The sequence below is a fragment of the Panthera onca genome, chromosome F1, assembly GCF_046562875.1.
Source record: "Panthera onca isolate mPanOnc1 chromosome F1, mPanOnc1 haplotype 2, whole genome shotgun sequence".
Classification (NCBI taxonomy): Eukaryota; Metazoa; Chordata; class Mammalia; order Carnivora; family Felidae; genus Panthera; species Panthera onca.
In genome coordinates, this window is record NC_138355.1 from 32,048,018 (window position 1) to 32,066,925 (window position 18,908).

At 45.2% G+C, this 18,908-nt stretch overlaps 1 protein-coding gene across 1 annotated transcript in view; it reads right to left on the reverse strand.

Moving 5' to 3' along the window:
* The window catches only part of SMYD2 (SET and MYND domain containing 2), a 50,718-nt gene that overhangs the window by 24,719 nt on the left and 7,091 nt on the right, over window positions 1–18,908 (reverse strand). Inside the window, exon 2 of the mRNA XM_060643833.3 lies at window positions 6,744–6,807. Within this exon, the coding sequence (XP_060499816.1) occupies window positions 6,744–6,807 (64 nt within the window). The remainder of the gene's footprint in view (window positions 1–6,743; window positions 6,808–18,908) is intronic.

Sequence of the window (18,908 nt, forward strand, 5' to 3'; positions counted from 1 at the left end):
AACCTTCCTTACTATGATTTATCTATTGTTTCTTAATAGAATTAACTTAGTAATAGAATTAACATAAAATCAATGTTAGTATAAATAACACACAACGATGACACTTACTGATATGAATGTGTCCCCACAGGGAAGGGAACCAGACTACAAGGGACACTGTGGGAGAAGAGCAGAGAGCTGTCAAGCAGACACTGGTCTGGGGCTCAGGAAACCTGCGTTCTTGTCCCCATTCTGCAGCTATGTGACACTAGGCAGACCTCTTAATCCCTCTGCATCTGTACCCTTGGCTGTAAATAACATAATCCCCGAGTTACTTAGCAGGTCCAGGATTCTGAGTCTCTGGTTTTACACCTTCCAACAGTGGCAATCGGATATGAAGCCTGAAGATGACCAAGAAATGGCGGACCTTCATGTAGGAATAATCAGGCATTCATGCAACCACAAAGCGTCCCTGTGAGGATCCAACAGCTCAGCCAGAACAGTGCCTGGCACATAGTGCCCTCTCAGAAAGCACTGCTTAACTGTTCATTCCCTGGTTTGTTCATTCATTCAGTAAGTCCTACCACTGACCCTAGAGGCAGGGATGGGAAGCGTAGTCCTTGACTAGAAGAAGTTCATGACTATGCCAGGAGACCTATAAAGAGCACCTGTAATGTGAGACAATCCCACACATGGCAGTCAAATCAGAGAGTCAGATAGATTCAAAGTGCAGAATCACTTAAGTTTCATTAAGCGGAATTTCCCAGAATAAGTTTTCACTCTCTGCTGGAAGGTGGTGAGAGATGTGGATTAAAGGAGGAAAGACAGAGATGTACCTCAGTGGCACTGCTCAGTTGTAATTCTTTTTTTTTTTTTTTTAACAAAAAGGTGGGAGGGAGGAGAGCATCTGGCAGAAATGTCAGGTTCTGGGCATATCCTTACATACTTCTTCTACTGCAGAGATGGTCCACACGTCATAGAGAACCCACCAGGGGCATGTGCCCTAGTTATGACTATAAAAAATTGTAAACAATCAGATTGGACAAAATTGAAAAAAATTTAAGCTAGCCTGATGAACAGGAATAAATGTTACCAATTAATAGTTTTGTTTTCTAGTATTGGCGTTTCTTTATACACAGAGAACCCTTTATGCTAATTTTTAAAACATTTTTGTCAGTTTTTCTAAGACTTCCGTTTTTAAAATTCTTTTAATGTTTATTTATTTTTGAGAGAGAGAGACAGAGAAGGAGAGAGAGAAAGAGAGAGAGCACATGTGCAGGGGAGGGGCTGGGAGAAAGGAAGACACAGAATCTGAAGCAGGCTCCAGGCTCTGAGCTGTCAGCACAGAGCCTGACACGGAGCTCGAACCCATGAACCATAAGATCATGACCTGAGCTGATGTCAAACACTTAACCAACTGAGCCACCCAGAGGCCCCTCTAAAACTTTTTCTTTTCTTTTTTAAAAAATTTTTTTAATGTTTGCTTATTTTGAGAGAGGAGAGAGGGAGAGAGAGAGAGAGAGAGAGAGAGAGCGAGCAGGGGAGGAGCAGAGAGAGAGACAGAGAGAGAGAGGGAGATACAGAATCCGAAGCAGGCTCCAGGCTCTGAGCTATCAGCACAGAGCCCAACGCAGGGCTCGAACCCACGAACTGTGAGATCATGACCTGAGCCGAAGTCGGATGCTTAACTGACTGAGCCACCCAGGCGCCCCAGACTTTTTCTAATGTTTTTGTTCAAAAGTCAAGCTAATACTCCTGCCCTGATTGTAATCTTTATACAATTTTATGTAAATTTGGATCCTATTTTCCAGAAAATTATACAAATAAACACACAGGAAGGACTCAGAAAGACACATCCCAAAGTGCTAGTAGTGATTTTCTGTGGAAGGACAAGATTATGGATCCTCCTTTTGTTCTCATTTCAGACTGTACTTTCTAATTTTTCTAAAATGAGCACAGAGTATTTGTGGAATAAAATTAAACAACTAAATCTACATAAAAGATACAGAAATTTCTGTACCCTTTATAAACTTCTAAGTCATTTTCAGCCAGCGTAATCATGCTCTGCCTGATTTTCCTTTTTGTGCATGGACAAAAATGCCTAAAGATGCATAAAGAGCTGTGAAATTGTCTCCCGGTACACCAGCATTTCCAACGCTGGAAGTAAAGAGTGATTGCTATTTCCTCCAGTTTTTTGCTGAGTGAGATGGTACGTTGTCTTCCTGGACAAGGAGATGGGGGGGTTTTATTGTGCAGACCCCTTTCTAACTCTTGCGTCTGGTGTTTCTCTTGCTGTAATGGAGCTTTCAAAACAGACATGGTCTACTTGGACAAATGCGTGTGACTTCCTGAAATGTGGAATAGTAAGAAAACGTCACGTGATCTCTGCTGCCACTACCATTATCTTCCAGAGGAACAGCGCAAAAGCCGTCAGGTACGCACCGACCATCTCACGGGAAGGCTGCTGAACCGCCATCACAAGGAGACGTGTTTTGTTTTCTGGTCCGACACAAGAGCAGTGGGACGCGCTCGTTCATTCACCCACATGCTTTCTTACCGCGGATGTGAAACATTTAGAGAAAAGAGTGATCAAGTTCAAGATGCTTCCTGGGTTTGGGCTATGAGACCAAAGTGAATTTCACCAGGACTGAACCTACAACTCTGGCCCCATTCACTAAATCACCCATAACGACAACAGGGTCAGAAGGGCATTTCTTAGGCATTTTCTATGCTGGGGCTATTTCCTAGTCAATGACAAAAGTCACAAATTTTCTCTCATCCTGAGTCACGTGCTCTTCAAACATGTTTTTTTACACCCATCAGGGTATGCTCCTTCTTACTTTCAAAAGCATACTCCTAACCCCATCACCTCCATTTATGAATCACAAATAGTTTCTTTTCTCTTTGTTGATGTTAAGAAATAATACCCTAGAAAGTTCTACTCTCTATGGCTCTTCTATAAAATAACTTTGTAAGACTATCCTCTTGAACGTGTCACGGTGCAATTTAATGAAGAAGCCTAAGTGAGGGGAATGATATACTTAGCTTTCCAGGCATATTTATAAAAATAAATAGAGTTCATTAAAACATACAGGTTACAAAATAAGCCTAACTAAAAAGGAATTTCTATTTCTTTTATGTTTCCTCCCATTATCCTTTCATGCATCATCAATTAAAATCTTTCCTCTGGCAGGATCACACCGAGTCAAGTGAATGAAGAGAAAAGTAAATGGGACAAGATATCACCAAATTGTATAAAATAAAGCAAACTCCTAAAGCACTGCAGTTGGAGAGGAGGGCTCGGAGAGAGGACACACACACAGTGAACAGGGCCTCCTAAGACGCTGCGCTCCCGGAAAGGGGAAAGCCACGGGGAGGAACGCGTGTCTTAGCACTCTTGGAGAGATTTTTGGCGGAGACAACACCACCAGAGGGGCTCTCCCTTCTCACATCTACTAAAGGCCATTTCTCTGCCACGTTCCTATAGCGCCCCCTCTCCCAAGGGCCCTCGGGACTCCTGAGCACAGTGCTGGGAAGTGGTGACGGCCCTCTGCCAGCGGTCTGTACAGTCTAGTCCCAGCTCTGCCACTGTGACCTTGGGCAGGTCACCCAACCACTGTGGGTGTCACTGCTGCCATCCCAGACCCGGTAACCTCCACTCCGGCCCCACCCTCTGCTCTCTGGTGCCCACGTGCGGGACTCCAGGTGGGCGGGGTCCGCCTGCGAAGAAGGCCCAGGTAAGAGGAGCAGCTGATGCTTTCTTAGGTGGAGAATCGCTCAGTTACCTGCCTCTTAACCATCGCTGTCCTTGTTCTGTGCCACGTTCCCTCCTGCAGCACAGCCTCCCCTTTGATCCCAACCCAGCATCCCCCTGGGAGGAACCCTGAATACATTTTTATCTGGAGCTAACGCCCCAGATTCCTCCCTAATGATTTTCTGTATGAAGCTCCTGACCCGCCATGTATTTCCAGGCACTTACTTTTATTAAACCCGTAGGACCGTTCTATGTCACTACAACCCACTGCCCTGCACTGATTTAGTTCTTCGGTGCTGAAGGATGGAAAACCTTGGCGGCCATTAACCTCTCCCTTCAGCAAAAGGGGACAGGTGGAACAAAAGTGAAACTTCCAGATGAAGTCCGACCTGTCACCTCCGGCAACAAGTGGGATCAGGAAGCGTGTATCGCGTGTCGCCTAGGAGGGTACCTGATCCGCCAGATACTTCGCAGAAGCACAGAGAAATGGACCTGCAGAAGTTCAGCCAGGGCTGACGGAGTCCTGGCCCCGGCACAGGGTATGGAGCAGGGAGGCCTCCACACCGCCAGGCTGGACACGGCAAGCTGTCTTGGCCCGAGGGCCTCTGAACACGACTTTGCGTCACAGAGCGGCACCCCCCGTGCCGGGCTTCCCTGCCAGCCAAGTCATCTCGTCAGCGTCCGACCACCTGGACAATCTGTCCACAGGAGAACGTACAGGTGGCAAACTGCCTGTTACGAGGTGAGATGCGGGCATCCTCATACACACAGGCTGGCGCCTCCGGGTAACGCGCGGACCTCCCCAGCGGGAGCACCCCTCACTGCGTGCTCACAGATGAGGTTTTGGAGTCTGCAGCTTTGGCAAACTAGGTCCTGAAGGGAAGGGGAACCACAATGGCCGCCTCGAACACCCCAACTGGGGACTGTAACGATTCATCAAAATAATGACACCTAGCGAGGCCTAGTGGAGGTGAAGTTAGCAGCACGCTCAGAAGACCTAGACATAACTCAGCATCTCGCATGTGCTGGTATTTCATATTGATGCAGGGTTCATGGTTAATCAGAGAAGTTAAGACTCATTTTGTCACAAGCACGACTCACACAACATACACCGTTAATGTTCTCGAGTTCTTAGAATCCATCCATTCTCTTAGGGTTAAAAAAAAAAAAAAAAGTCCCTCAAATCTAAAAGTATGCTGTGTACTTTATCGGCTAAGTTTCAGTCCAGCCTAAATTACTGTCATATTGTTTTTTCATAGGCCCTCACCCGTACAGAGCGTCACAGTTTATATAGAACTTTCATAGCTATCAGATCACTACGTCCTTGACATCTGTCAGGATGGGCCCTGCTGCCTTCGTTCATTCACGTTTGAAGAAACCGAGCTCAGAGACGTCCCATGACTTGCCATGTTCACGGAGCTGGTAGGTTGCAAAGCTAGCATCATCTCCTTCTACTATTCCATGTTATATTGTCTGAACTCTATGTGGTTTTATTATCTTGCTTCTCTGAAGAACCACAACGTAATGAGTTAAGTTTTCTAGAAGTATTTAACCTAAATACAGAAGGAGCTAACTCATCACGTCTGGAATCAAATCCTAGAATTCCCAGGGCTCACTGATCGCCTCAACACCAAAGCAACCCAACTACAGAAAACTCTATCCACAGCCAGTAGGAGCCAAGTACGATCCCTCCCTCTTCAAAAGAACGCACACTCCCTGACAACTCAACTACAAGCCCATTTATATTCTGTCACACAGGCTGAACCTCTGAAGACACAGGAAAGTGGGTTGTACATCGGGCCTCCCGAGCCAAGGGAGACACACCTGGGCCAACGTCCCAGCCTATGCTTCATTCCGGCAAGGGGCCATTGTGACTGCAGCTCTATGGCCAGACAGGACACCAGGGTTTAGCAACCTCTCCTACTGCTAAAGAATAATGCTCTTTGGGGACTTTCAGAGGCCAACTGCATAGGGAGAAGAGAAAGAAAAAAAATAAAGTAGTGGGTAATCAGAAGTAGACTGAGGGTTGGGATGGGGAGGCAAATGAGACCAAGTATGGCAAGAACAATGACAAAAAAAAAAAAAAGAGCTGAAGATATGGAAGATCCACCCTGTCACTTACAGCCACTACTAAATAGCATTGGCATTTCCCAGTGTATGAATAGATTTCCATTAAAAAACAAAAAACAAAAAAAAACAGACTAAGGAGGGTATACAGAAGTCAAAGACCATATTCTCCCTAAATTCAAACTGTTAGAACATGGGATGCATTTTCTGTGGAATACCTACCTACGAACATTCTGTGGAACTACAATCTAGTAGACAAGCATGGAAAACACTGCCTCCAAACCCTTCCTTAAGCTTCCCATTCCCGTGGTACAGGAGTCCCTGGAGATTTATCCCTCAAACCAGATGGCTGTGGTCTACGTGCAACCAGCCTCCCCAGCCCCCCAACCCTGGCTGCTTCCAAGGCACCAGCTCCAAGGACACTCTGGGGCAGTCACCCTCTGGTTATACCAAGGCTGTGCCAGGGGCTCACCTAAGACTGGAATCAGATTCGGTTTGAACAGGCCATGGGCGACATGTGGCCCTGCTTATGGGGATTTAGAAAAAATATAGACCTGTGACAGTAAAAATGAAAATATTTTAAAGATACCACTTTAACATTTTCATGTGTCATCTCCGCAATGTTCCATACGTTGCTGGTGGCCTTGGGGGCAAACTGTCAACCTTGGTAACACACCTGCCTGTACCCAACACACTGTCCTCGTGTCTTTCCGCTTCTCCTGCACCTGCACGTGGCCCCCAAGGGTTGCCTCCTATCACCGGCTGCCTGTCCGTCCTGGGCCAGCACGCAGGGGTATGCGGCCACATCCTGGGCCCAAACCAAGCTTTCTAGCTTTGGCTGCAAGGGGGTGCTGGGAAATGTGGTGACAAGGAAAGGAAGGACATCGGGGTCCCAATCTTCAGAGGAAGCGAGGCCCTCCCTGCCAGTTGGCCCAGAACCTACCTGACACTCCACATTGCAGTAAAATGCCTGCTTGCATCTTCCACATTTGGACAATCCTTCTTTCCTTAAAAACAGAAAGGGCACTGTAGTGGCGAGAGGCACAGAAACGTGGAGCTGCACATTTTAGCATGCAATAATAAAAGCCATCTGGTCGGAAAGCAGAGCCAAGATTCACCTTACCTTACTCTCCCACTTTGATAAAGCGGCATTTTCCCAAAGGAGATTTCTGACCAGAATGAGTCCTCGAGTAGGAGTCAGTCAGTCAAACAGTACATGCACCAACGTTTCCCGACCCTGACCGTGCGAAGGGCACCTTCCAAACTGACGAACGATGTGCTCCTTGACTCCTGAGCCTGCCCGGGGAAGCCAGACCCCCACCATCGCCTGCACTATTACTCAGTAGTTTGGGGGCAAGTCAAGGGCTCTTACGTCCTGATTTTCTCACCTGCTTAAGAGGGACAGAAAGACACAGAACCGTCTGGGAGGTCTGACCTCCTACAGAGGATTGGAGGTCACCTGCACTGGAGGTCACTGCTGAAAACGCAGCGTGGGTGACAACCTTTATTATTTAGAGATGCACGGGAGGCGGAAGATGGAACTGAGGGTGTCAGTAATTCAAATGTTGCCCAGAAAGAGAAGTTTAAAAATAATGCAACCCAGCAAGTGGAGACGTATTCTTGGATAAAAGATTTCCGGGTGTGATCGGTATACACTCCACCTTGCCGGTGTGATCCACTGAGTGATCCTTCTGCCTCTTAGTAATTAGGCCAGTACTCCCTGCCCACTGCCGTATTACTAGTTCCCAGCTTCCGATCAAGGACAGGGACATCGTTGTTTCCCAACGGCTAGGTGCCAGCGCGTTTGTGGTGTTGGACAAGCCAAAGCTTTTTCAAAAACTGAGAAGCCTCTGCATTAGGCCTCAGGGGACAGAACCCTTCAGAAATTTCTTTGAGGCATGGGCGATATTAAATCAGAGCACTGCCTTATGCCTGCCCACCGCAGCTTTCTGACTTGTGGCAACGTCACGGCCACAAGGGGCACGCTCACCGCTGCCGGGGTGCGGCACTGCAGTGAAGCCACCTCCCCCCACACCGCCCACACCCCCCTGCAGCTCGGGGCCTGGAGGAGCCGAGACTCTGCCATACACACATAATCACACTGCAGAGCCCTCCCCTGCTCCGCTCCTTGTCAGTGAGCGGCAGTCACCACACTACTCCCACGGCATCGAGACTGTTCCCAAAACGCTACTGTTGGAACTAAACAGACTGCCTTGCAGTTTTCATGACGGCGCTTGGATTCCAAGAAGCGGGCTGAAGAAATGTGTGGGAGAGAAACACATCTTGTGGTTGAGGCATAAATAAATATCCCAAGTTTGCACATCTCAACTGTTTAAAAAGGAACTCACTGATTTAGCGGGGTGTGGAAAGTACCCCTCCCCCCAACCCAAGGTGCATCTGAAGGGACCCTGGCTCTGCCTTTGCACTGTGCAATAAAAGAGAAAAGAGATGGATGGTCTCTGCTCTCCTGCATTTATAACAAGGGGGGTGGGGGGTGGGGGGAGAAGATGTTTCTCAAAAACCACTGTGAAGTGACTTGTAAGCAAGTACTTAGTGATGGAGACCTTACAGAAATGCCATCGGGATGGAAGGCAAAGATGGACAAAGCCAGGGAGGGAACTTTGAAAATTCTTTCCAAAAAGACGTGTGTTTAGAAATGGATAATGGATGCCACCCCGTGGACATGTCCACCTGAAGCAGTCGTTCGTCAACCCTTGCTTTTCCAGGGGAAGAGGTCACAGAACCTCTTTGAGAATTTGACTGAAGCTATTAATTTTCCCAATATCCTACCTTCTCCCCAACCACCCCCCCAAAACGACAGAAAATTTTGTGAAATTTCAAAGGCTTTGAGCCACCATCCATGGACCCCTGAAGGGCCTCTGAAACTAGAGTTAAGGCCCCCTGATAAAAAAAGATTAGAAAATTATCACAAAAATATCTTTATTAGCTCTAGACCTGATGAAAAAGCAAGATTATATGGCTTTTTCTGCACAGAGGCCAGCAGTAAAGTAAATACAAAGCTAAGGTTTGTTTTTAGCCTTACGGTAACATCCCAAGGGAAAGAAAGGGCAACAAAGAGCTCTCCAGAGCTAGGGATGAACTCTACTGGGATTGCATCCGAATAATAAAGGTCCCACAGGCCAGGCTTCATTCACCCCAGCCAGCCACCAAGTCTACAAGCCACACACAACAAGGGACAGGAAGAAAAGCCCAACTCTTAAGTGTTGGCAATCTGGCGTGCACTTTCCACTGTCTAAGGAGGTGGTTCTCAAAATGTGGTCTGTAGACTGCAGGGACCTCAGAGACTCTTTCAGGGAGCCGGCGGGGTCAAAACTACTTTCAGAACAACACTACTGTCTCGCCACCTGCACTGCAGCAGATGTGAGGTGTACAGGAGCCTGGAGGGTAAGACTTCCAGAGCCTTGGTCTGTCCAAGCGTCCTTGTATTCTTGACTTCCAGTGCTCTGAGTGAGGGTGGGGGAGGGGAGCCAGTTTCACTTAAGAATGTCCCTGATGGGGGCGCCTGGGTGGCTCAGTCGGTTAAGCATCCAACTGTCGGATTCATCTCAGGTCATGATCTTGTGGCTTCATGAGTTTGAGCCCCGCGCTGGGCTCTGTGCTGGCAGCATGGAGCCCGCTTGGGATTCTCCCTTTCCCCCTCTCTCTCGGCCCCTCCTGCACTCCTGCTGTCTCTCTTTCTCTCAAAATAAATAAATAAACTTAAAAAAAAAAAAAAAAGAATGTCCCTGATGAAGCAGTAACAAATAGTAATTTTGTTAAATCCCGACTCATGGATATGTATCTTTTTGACATTCTGGGACCAAAGGGGAAGAAGGCCTGAAGACTTGTGCTGCATCCTGAAGCAAGATGGCCATCTCAGGGAAAAGCACCCGGGTGGTCACTGGAATTGCAAAGTGAACTGGCCCCTTTCTTCCTGGCACATCATTTTTACTTGAAAGAACAACTGGAGACACACTGTGTGTGATAGAGACTCGAGGATCTGCCAGACACATTATGGAAATGAATGTCACTTCAAGGAACACATTTGAAAATAGGTGTTACCAATGATACAATTTGGACTTCTGAGCAAATACTAGAATTCTGGAAAATATGGATCTGCCACCCTGACCTTGACAGTCTCTCATCTGATGCGACTGGTGGGATATTAACAATTGTGATTTTTTTTTTTATATGGTTTGATGAAGTATATCTACTTTTAGAATGTCTATATAAGTTGGGGAACCATTCGAATGACATGTATGATATTTTAAAAGTCGCACATGGGACACCTGGGTGGCTCAGTCGGTTAAGCATCCAACTTCGGCTCAGGTCACGGTCTGTGGGCGTGAGCCCCGCATCGGGCTCTGTGCTGACAGCTCAGAGCCTGGAGCCTGTTTCAAATTCTGTCTCCCTCTCTCTCTGCCCCTCCCCTGCTCGCACTCTGTCTCTGTCTCTCTCTCTCTCTCTAAAATAAACATTAAAAAATTTAAAAGTCATGCATGACTAAAAGAATCATTCAAAGTGCAAGACCAAGGGATTTCAATGTAACACAGTACATAAGTCTCACTGATAAGGCTTCACATCGCACACTATGGGTCTAACCTTTAAGGCAAATTCACTTATCAAGTTTTACTGTTGAATCAAAAAAAATATCCACAATTAACTGAAAAGGCTATTAAAATACTCCTCTCTGATTATGTATCTGTTTGAAGCTGGATTTTTTCCACACAGTTCAACCAAAACTACATAATATCACAGACCAAATTTTCAGAAGAGCATTTGAGAATCCAGCCGTCTTCCGGAAATCCAAACATTAAAGAGATTTGTAAAACTGTGAGGTACCACCACTATTCTCATGGATTCTTTTGTTCCGTAAAATAGTTCTCATAAAAACACATCATGTTAGCAGTCATGGCTGTTGTCATTTTAAGTTGAATAAATACAATTTTCTGTTTTAATTTCAAATACAGTGAAATACTGATACACGTAATCCATAGAAACAAAAGCTCTTAGGAATTCTCAATTTTTCAGAGTATAGAGGGATCCTCAAGACCAAAAAACACGAAAACTGATCTAACTTGACAAGTCCATCAGGTCCATGAAAAAGACATTATTCCTATTTTTGAAACGAAGTTAATGAGGACCCAAAGGTGAAATATCTAAGCCAACGTGACCGCTCAGCAAGGAGGTGCAGAACTAGAATTCCCACATAAAAGTACAAATTTTGTCTTCATCGTGTAAGAATATCCTTCCTTGAGTATTGTGACAGTTATTCAGGAGGACATACTACACGAAGCAGCAGTGATCTACGTGTCTGGATAACCTCACAGTAATAACAAAACAAAAGTAAAGGCACTCTCTACTCTGGTCTGCATAGTGTCCCAGGTCCAATGCCACCCCATTCCTGCCACTTTGTTTCAAAGATGCAAGGGGGCGAATCCAGGATCAGTTTTCAAAATGAGATTTGGGGAGCGAGCACCCCCACAAAGAGGATTTCTCAGCCAACTGTGTGACACGGTAATCGGTTTCACTTAAAATGCAGTGGAATGAAATAATGATTAATTCTGTAGTCAGGCTGTGCAAAGAAAGTCCTCCCCTGTCGTTCAGTACGATACATCTAAGTGTTCCTCAGACATCCACTGGGCTGGTCCAAGCTGGATCGTGTCCTCTGGGAAGCGGGTGATACAGTACTGTAGCCTCTCACAAACTACCAACCAGCTTTGCCTGGCTCCGGGGCAGATTTTACCGCATGTATGCCCGTAAGGCACCTGCTTGGTCATATGTGAATGCTCTTAACATACATCTTCCTGAGCCAGAATGCCTTCAGCATGGAGAAGGAGAAAAGCTAAACCAGTCACTGATGGTGAATAGCATGCAAATCTATCCTGATCTACTTTGGTACGAGCAACTTTAGATGAGGCAGGTGGTGGCAGGGAGAAGGAGACGTTTCCACTATCCAGATACATGCCTCAGTTCTTTCTGTGGCTAGGGAGAGATATAAACTTTTCATAAGTCTAAGGGTTGAAACTCAAACTAAACTTTGCTGAGCTGGTACCCATATTGTGTGTGCATGTGCTTGAGAGAGTAAGGACGCAGAGAGAGAGATTCTGTGAGTGTTTGACTATTGCTGACTGAGACGGTTAGTCCAAGAGAAACTTCATATGGGGTATCCGTTTTCACGGTAGGAACATACAAGGCATTTGGAATAAACTCTGTTCCTACAGAAGACACAGCCATAAACCTTTCATTTGCAATGTAACCTGATCTGAATTGTCCAGGAGGTTTGGGGAAAGACTGCCAAAAAGAAGAAGAAGAAGAAGAAGGAGGAGGAGGAGGAGGAGGAGGAGAGAACTCTCAACGAAAGACTAATAAAGGCCACTTGGAGGAATAAATTGAAATAACCCAAAAGGAATGGAACTCAAAGACAGTGAGGGTGAATCACTAATAACCTCTCACAGTGTCTCCAGCTCAGAGTGTGCACCCACCTGGGCCTGTGGTAGGACCCAGCAATTCTCATTTGATTGGTCTGCACTGGGATTTTTAGAAAGCTCCCTAAGAGATTCTAATGAGCTTCCAGAAAACAGAACTGCCCGCTGAGGCCTCTGGTGATCCTTTCGGGCTGAGTGTTTTTTGGGGTGCAAAATTTGCTGAATCGTGTTGAAGGAATTCTCTGCAATGCAGATTGTTTGTGAGGTGACTCCTCTTAAGAATGAACGTTCCACACTGGATGTGTTGTTGGGTTGTTTAGCTCTGCTGATGATGAATGTTAAGGCAAGAATAAGGTGGCTGACACGGTATTTTCCAACTATGACAAGAAGGTATCTTAGAAGCCAGACGCAGGAGAAGGCTGTGGCTTTTTCCCCACCTCTCCTGATTCCTGCCTTACAATTTAGGGTGAATACGGGGAGTTACTTCCCCAACTCTCTACCTCAAATCCCTTTCTCTTCCTGGTGCTGGAGGTGCTATGTGATCTCAGGCAAAGCATGAACCTTTTCCGAACCTTTTCCTCCCCTGTAAAGATCCAGTTTCTACCACATAGGTTTGGTATGAAAATTAAGTGAGAAAACACAAGTGTACTACGATCACACTTGTAATCAGCCTCCGCTCTTTTTTCGTTTTTTAAGTGGTCACTACTGAAAGACCTCCAGTACAATCTCATTCAGACTCATATTTGAGGATTTATGTCTCTAAAGTCTTTGTTTTATGGGCAAACATCTACCCTGCTGTGAACGGAAGGGCTCTTTGGACTTAAGAAATGATTCCATCCACAAAGGAGACAGATGTTACAGGAAAGTGCAACTATTTGATTATCAGCAACTGGAACAGAACGTAGGCGACACGTTCCCGTCATTTTCTACTGGAGGAGACACACGCAGTGATTAATTTTCTTGCTTTTCAAATTTGGAAGCCACAAAGATCAACAAGTTAGACATGTAATTAACAACTCTGGCTAGTTAATGCGTTGCCGCAGGTGCTGTTGGTCTAGATAAAAAGGATTTGATCCTGTAAGCTCCCTACTTTCTGCCACTGAAATGAATGCTTCGTGGGTTTCACCATGAAAGAAAAGGATACCGGCATGGAGGAGGTTTGCAATAACAATTACTTTTAACTAACGGCGACAGAAGAAGTGACAAGTATGCTCTGTTGAACAGAGGCAGCCCCAGCCAAATGAAAAAGAGAAAAGGAAAAAAGCCCAGCGGCGCAATATAACTTCACCATGGGTTGAAATAAGACAATCAGAAACAAAGTTAAGCCTCCCACCCGGAGAGAGTGGTTACACTAGCAAATTTTTATTTGAGAGAAATAAAAATTGGGGGAATTGTGGGGGAGCCCTATTATCACCCTGGTCAGGGGACAAGGATAATACTAAGGCTACAGGTTTTTGTGTAATAGTGAAAGATGCTCCACGTATCACTTTAATCCACGATGTAACGGTGAAACGGACCCACGTGCAGCGGGGAGCTTCTTCCCGTGCTGAACCTTCCCCTTCGCACCGGGCTTTGTTCTGAGGCTTGTTAAAAGTTAGAGCCCGGGGCCTCTTAGGGAAGCAGGAAATATTTAGGGCAGGAAAGTAGCAACTAATGTCGGTTTTCCCAACTACTGGAACAGGAGCCATGATTTACAAGGAGGACGCTGGGCTTGGTGGTCGGGGCAGTAAGTAGTTGGCCTTGTTATAAAATTCTGTCACGGGGCAAGATGCGGTGACATAGGTCAAAGGGCAGAAATTTTTAGTTGTACGTTCTGGGGCTCTAACCTACAGCATGGTGACCACGGTTAATAATTCTGTACCATATACTTGGAAGTTGCTACAAGTAGATCTTAAGCGTTCTCACCACACACACAAAAGTGTGTGAGGTGATGTGTTCATTATCCTGATCTTAGTAATCATTCCACAATGTATACATCACATTGTCAAGTTGTCTCCTTTAAATATATACAATTACATTTATCAATTGTTCCTCAGTGAAGCTAACAGAATACTATCAACATGACTACACATCACGGATGCATTAAAGGTCAGCTCAGCGATGAAAAAAACGTGACGACACTGATTTAGGTTTCGTTGTAATGCAGGCTCTGGTGGAGAGGAAATGTGCCTTTGTCTTAGAAAGAAAAAAATTCATGAAGCTTATGGACAGAAGAGAGAAATATTCAGCCTAAGGAACAGGGAACATTAAACTATTATTTGCAGCCACTGGATGGTATCTACCTTCCAACCTCACCTTGTAGACCCTTTAAAATCCCTAGTGGTTAAACCTGCTCAGAGACGGCATCCAGGTATTTCCAGAACTTAACATTTCCATTTGGAAACGTTTTATATCCTAACTTCTATGCGAGATCTGAATGACACTTCCTTGCTACTTTGTCTTTCACTTCTCTGACTGGGATGTCAAAAGGAAAGAAACAATTAATGCCTTCCTTTTTACCTCCATTCTCTCATAAAGGCACTGACAATACATAACATCCACCGTTTCCTCCAGTGGTACAATAAATGATGGATGTTATCATTAGTGCCTTGTAATGAATACCAAGAACACTGGATTCCCCCACGACCGCTATGGCCCTACCTTCTACAACACCCAGGTGAGTAAACATCAAGAAAAAGGACAAAACCAAAGTCATTAAATTGAACTGTTTAAAAACTTGGAACTTTTCCTATTGCTCATGTCAACATTCTGGCCACAGAGTAAGAAAAAACAAACAAACAAATATGTAAAAATACCTCCATAACCTAATGCTAAATGTAAATTCCAGAACAGAGGTCAGGCTCTCTGCGGCCAAACGTGAGAATTAACGCCTTGCGCAAGAAACAGGTGAACTGTTTTGCATCTTACTTATAAGAAAATGCACCTTTTAAAACTGCTTACAGGAGAATTTTAATAGGTGACACTCTCTCACCCCTCTGGTTGTATTTTCCTATAGACAATAAAAAATGTGTTTCAGTGAATGACTCCATCGTGGACTATACCTTAAGAACTCAAACTTATCAGCTACTGTTTGAACAGACTTAAGAGACATTTTTCTTTCAGTCCTTATTGATTCCATTTGTATTTCTGAATAAAAAAGGACATTTTTTATACTATAAAACTGTACGTGAAGCAGTGAAGAATTAAGTTACTGTACTTTAGCCAAGTAAGCTCTAGTCCAAAAGTATTATTTTCTCTGTGTAAATATTGCACCAGGCTCTGGAGGAATGGTATTTTTGTAAAAGTTGAGCTATTTGGGGACATAAGCCCTACCTTCATGCAAATGGTGGTAAATATAAATATCAGGCAAGATGATTCAGCATCCAAATGGCCTAAATGACACAGAATTGAGAGCAGGAAGCTACTTCTAGGACTGAACTCTTTAAGGACACAGAAGTTTGGGTACTTACAGAGAAAGTTGTGTTACTCCCCTCTGAATCCCCAGGGTCAGAACACAATGCCTAGAATAGCAAAGTGCTAAAAAAAAAAAAAAATGTAAATAGTAAACTACTGTAAAGTAAATATAAAATAGTAACTCAATAAAATGAAGAGATCTGTGGGCTGAAGTATTTGAGGGGAGTTTCATAAAAAAGTCTGAGGATGAACAGACTTAGGGTACAAGGCCTTGCCTGGGAAGGAGGCCCAGGACAGAGAAGGGAATAATGCAGAGAAAAGCACTCAAGGTTACAAATGGGCAAAAGGAAGGATGAAGGATGACACGGAGCCTTTGTGGGACACTGGAAAGAAACCATCCAGCCTGTGGTTAGGGTGTGAGCGGAAGAGCAGGGAGGGACAATGCTGGCTAGTGTGGGAAGGGCACTTAATATGGAGCACGGGAACAATCAAGATTTTGTCAAGAAAATAGGGATCAGAGTGCCTGGGTGGCTCGGTCAGTTAAGCCTCCAACTCTTGATTTTGGCTCAGGTCATGATCCTGAGTTCAAGCCCCGTGTCAGGCTCTGCACTGATAGCGATTCTCTCTCTGCCTCTCCCCCCCCCCCCCCCACTCTCTTGTGCGCGTGCTCTCTCTCAAAACAAATAAACTTAAGAAAATAGGGATCGATGAAGGCTTCTGTATTTGTAAGGATTCATTTCCAAGAATGAGCAGAGTTACATATTTAGGAAGGTGAAGAGGTCTGTCCAAAGAGCCACCAGTAAAATAAGTTGCAGAAATGAGACTATTCATTTAAAAGTTATTTCCAAAGGTAACACAGAGCCAGGCCTGGGGCTAAGAGCTGGGTCCGCACTCAGGACCAAGTGTGCCCAAGGAAGTCTATATGTGGGTCCGTGGGAGCAAAGACAAAGGGAGCTACCCCAGCCTGAAGAAATCAGGATGGGCTTCTGGGAACCGGACAGTCAGACAAGCAAAGACAGACAGCGAGGGAGAATCAGCATGACGCACGCATTTGTGGACGCATGTACATGCGTGTGTGCGTGCATATGTGTGTGCATGGGTACGTGTGTGTGTGTACCACCCCTGACAATTTGGGATTGCAGCAGTGAAACTAACCCTGCAGAGCAGGAGGGACTCAAACACCGCTCCTGATGCCTAGCCCCAGGGTCCCCAGCAGGCAGCCTTGATTACACGGTGGAGTTCTATCGGCCCTTCTCTGAAGATACACAGAAAGAGAAGGTGGAGGTGAGCTTCCTGCCCTGCTCTGAACCTGGAAAGTACTTCACAGCTGAATGTTTTAGAAGGCCTGAGCACGTGTGGAAATGAATTAAAAATTAAGTGAAATAAGTAGGTTGTTTCTAAATTCTAACTTTGTGAACCTGAACCAGAAATGAACGTTTTTAAGGTGAAAGGACCTTAACGTTTTCCCTAAAGTGATGGTTAGAAAGATTTACTCAGGTGTATGAGTGTATTAAATTTCATCAACTTCCAAAAAATGTCTCCTCAAAGCTGCAGCTGTTTTAACACAATGTGGGGATGTTCCAATTCATTAGACCTGAGTATTGGATCAAAGCTTGCCCTTAGTTTGCAGAAGTCAGGAACTAGGGTGTGTGGTTAAAGCAGAACTGTCTTTATGACATATATGGATTATCAGTTTTCGACTAAATAAAACAAAGAAAAATACTCAACCCCCACACCGTACTGCCTTCAACCTGAAGGAATACCCGCTGAAACCTCACGCAAAGTTCAAGGCACCCTGGCTAAAATAAAGATGGAAAAAACAAAAAACAAAAACAAAAAACCCTGCTACAATATAAGCTCCGTGGTGATAGGGACTTTTGTTCCTTTTCTTCACAGTTGTTTCCTAGGGACTTAGAACCCAGCGAGTGCTCCAGAGAAATAAATATTTGTTGAATACATTAAAAATAAAATCCCTGATCTCAAGGAGTTTACCATCTGCTCATAATTAAATGTCTCTTACTGTTGAGGTCTGAAGGCCACGGGAAGCTATCCCTGTGAACAGATTTGTGCAACTGACGGACAAGAGCTGTTTCAGGTAGCACCCAGGAAAGGGCTTCCCATGCAAACATCCCCAAGGGTGAGAGAAATCAACAAAGCATGAGCCCAGAACCTACGTCCCTGAAGAGTCTTTCCTGGTACTCAAAGATTGGAGAGAAAAGGCTCTTCGTGTCCAAGGTCTCTTTATTTTGCCACAAAACGCAACATAACTCCTTTCAAGTGCCAGGGTATGAAATCCTTGAGACTTTTATTTGGCTCAGATGAAAAAGTGTATCATGTTGGTCAGCCAGATTTTCTCTCCACCTCTCTCCCCCAGGATATGCCTGTGTCTTTAAGTGCTGGTGGGATATTCACTTGTCTGGTGAGTTGCCTTTATTTCGCCTCTTCTCCGTGGTGACTCCGGATGCCCTGAGCACTGACACGCCCTGTCTATCATAGTGCACTTCTGGATACTATGATACCAGTGTGTGAGCTATCATGGCAAGCATTCGGTTCAGATTCTAGGGACCAGAGACTTGCCAAAGCTAAGCGTTTACGAATTCTCAGACCCCCTTCCTATAAAAGGGAATCCAATCTATTTTAATAATATGCATGCAATATCTCCACTCAGTCTTCTGAAACCCTCCACTTAGTGTACAAGAATCACCAGATTTTATGTTAATAAATTGGCACAAGGAGCTTCCCTACTATTTTTAAACTTTTGATTGAAGAAGAATCTGAAACACAGCTGGATTCTCAGCGAATGCATGGACCAGAAAGATAAGTTGTTTCCTGAACCCTCAAGACTTTTTGGTATTATTTTCCTGCTAAATTGCATATTTCTGTCCTTCAGAGAAGTCTTGGAGGGATCTGATTTCCTTCTGTTCTATTGTGTTGGTGTGAACGCCTTTGCAATTGAAAAGGAGGCCTCTGAGGGTGGTAGGAACAGAGTCAGCAGAAGTTACACAAAGTGAGGTGTGTGGCTTTGTGACTGGTTAGAGCACCCGTGCTAATGAGGCCAAGGTCACAGGTTCAATCCCTGAAAAGGCAGTGACTTCAGTCAATTCGCTGCCAGAGCAATGCACCCCTAAACTACCAGATTTGCTAGAAATCCAAAGATGTGAAGTTGGGGATGTGGGTGGGAAAGGGGAGGCTGACAGAGAGCCTGACAATGTAAGTCCCCTGAGAGCGGACAGAAACCTCTAGTCCCAGAACTGGCTGCTCTCTGGGGACAAGGGGCCAGCACAGGC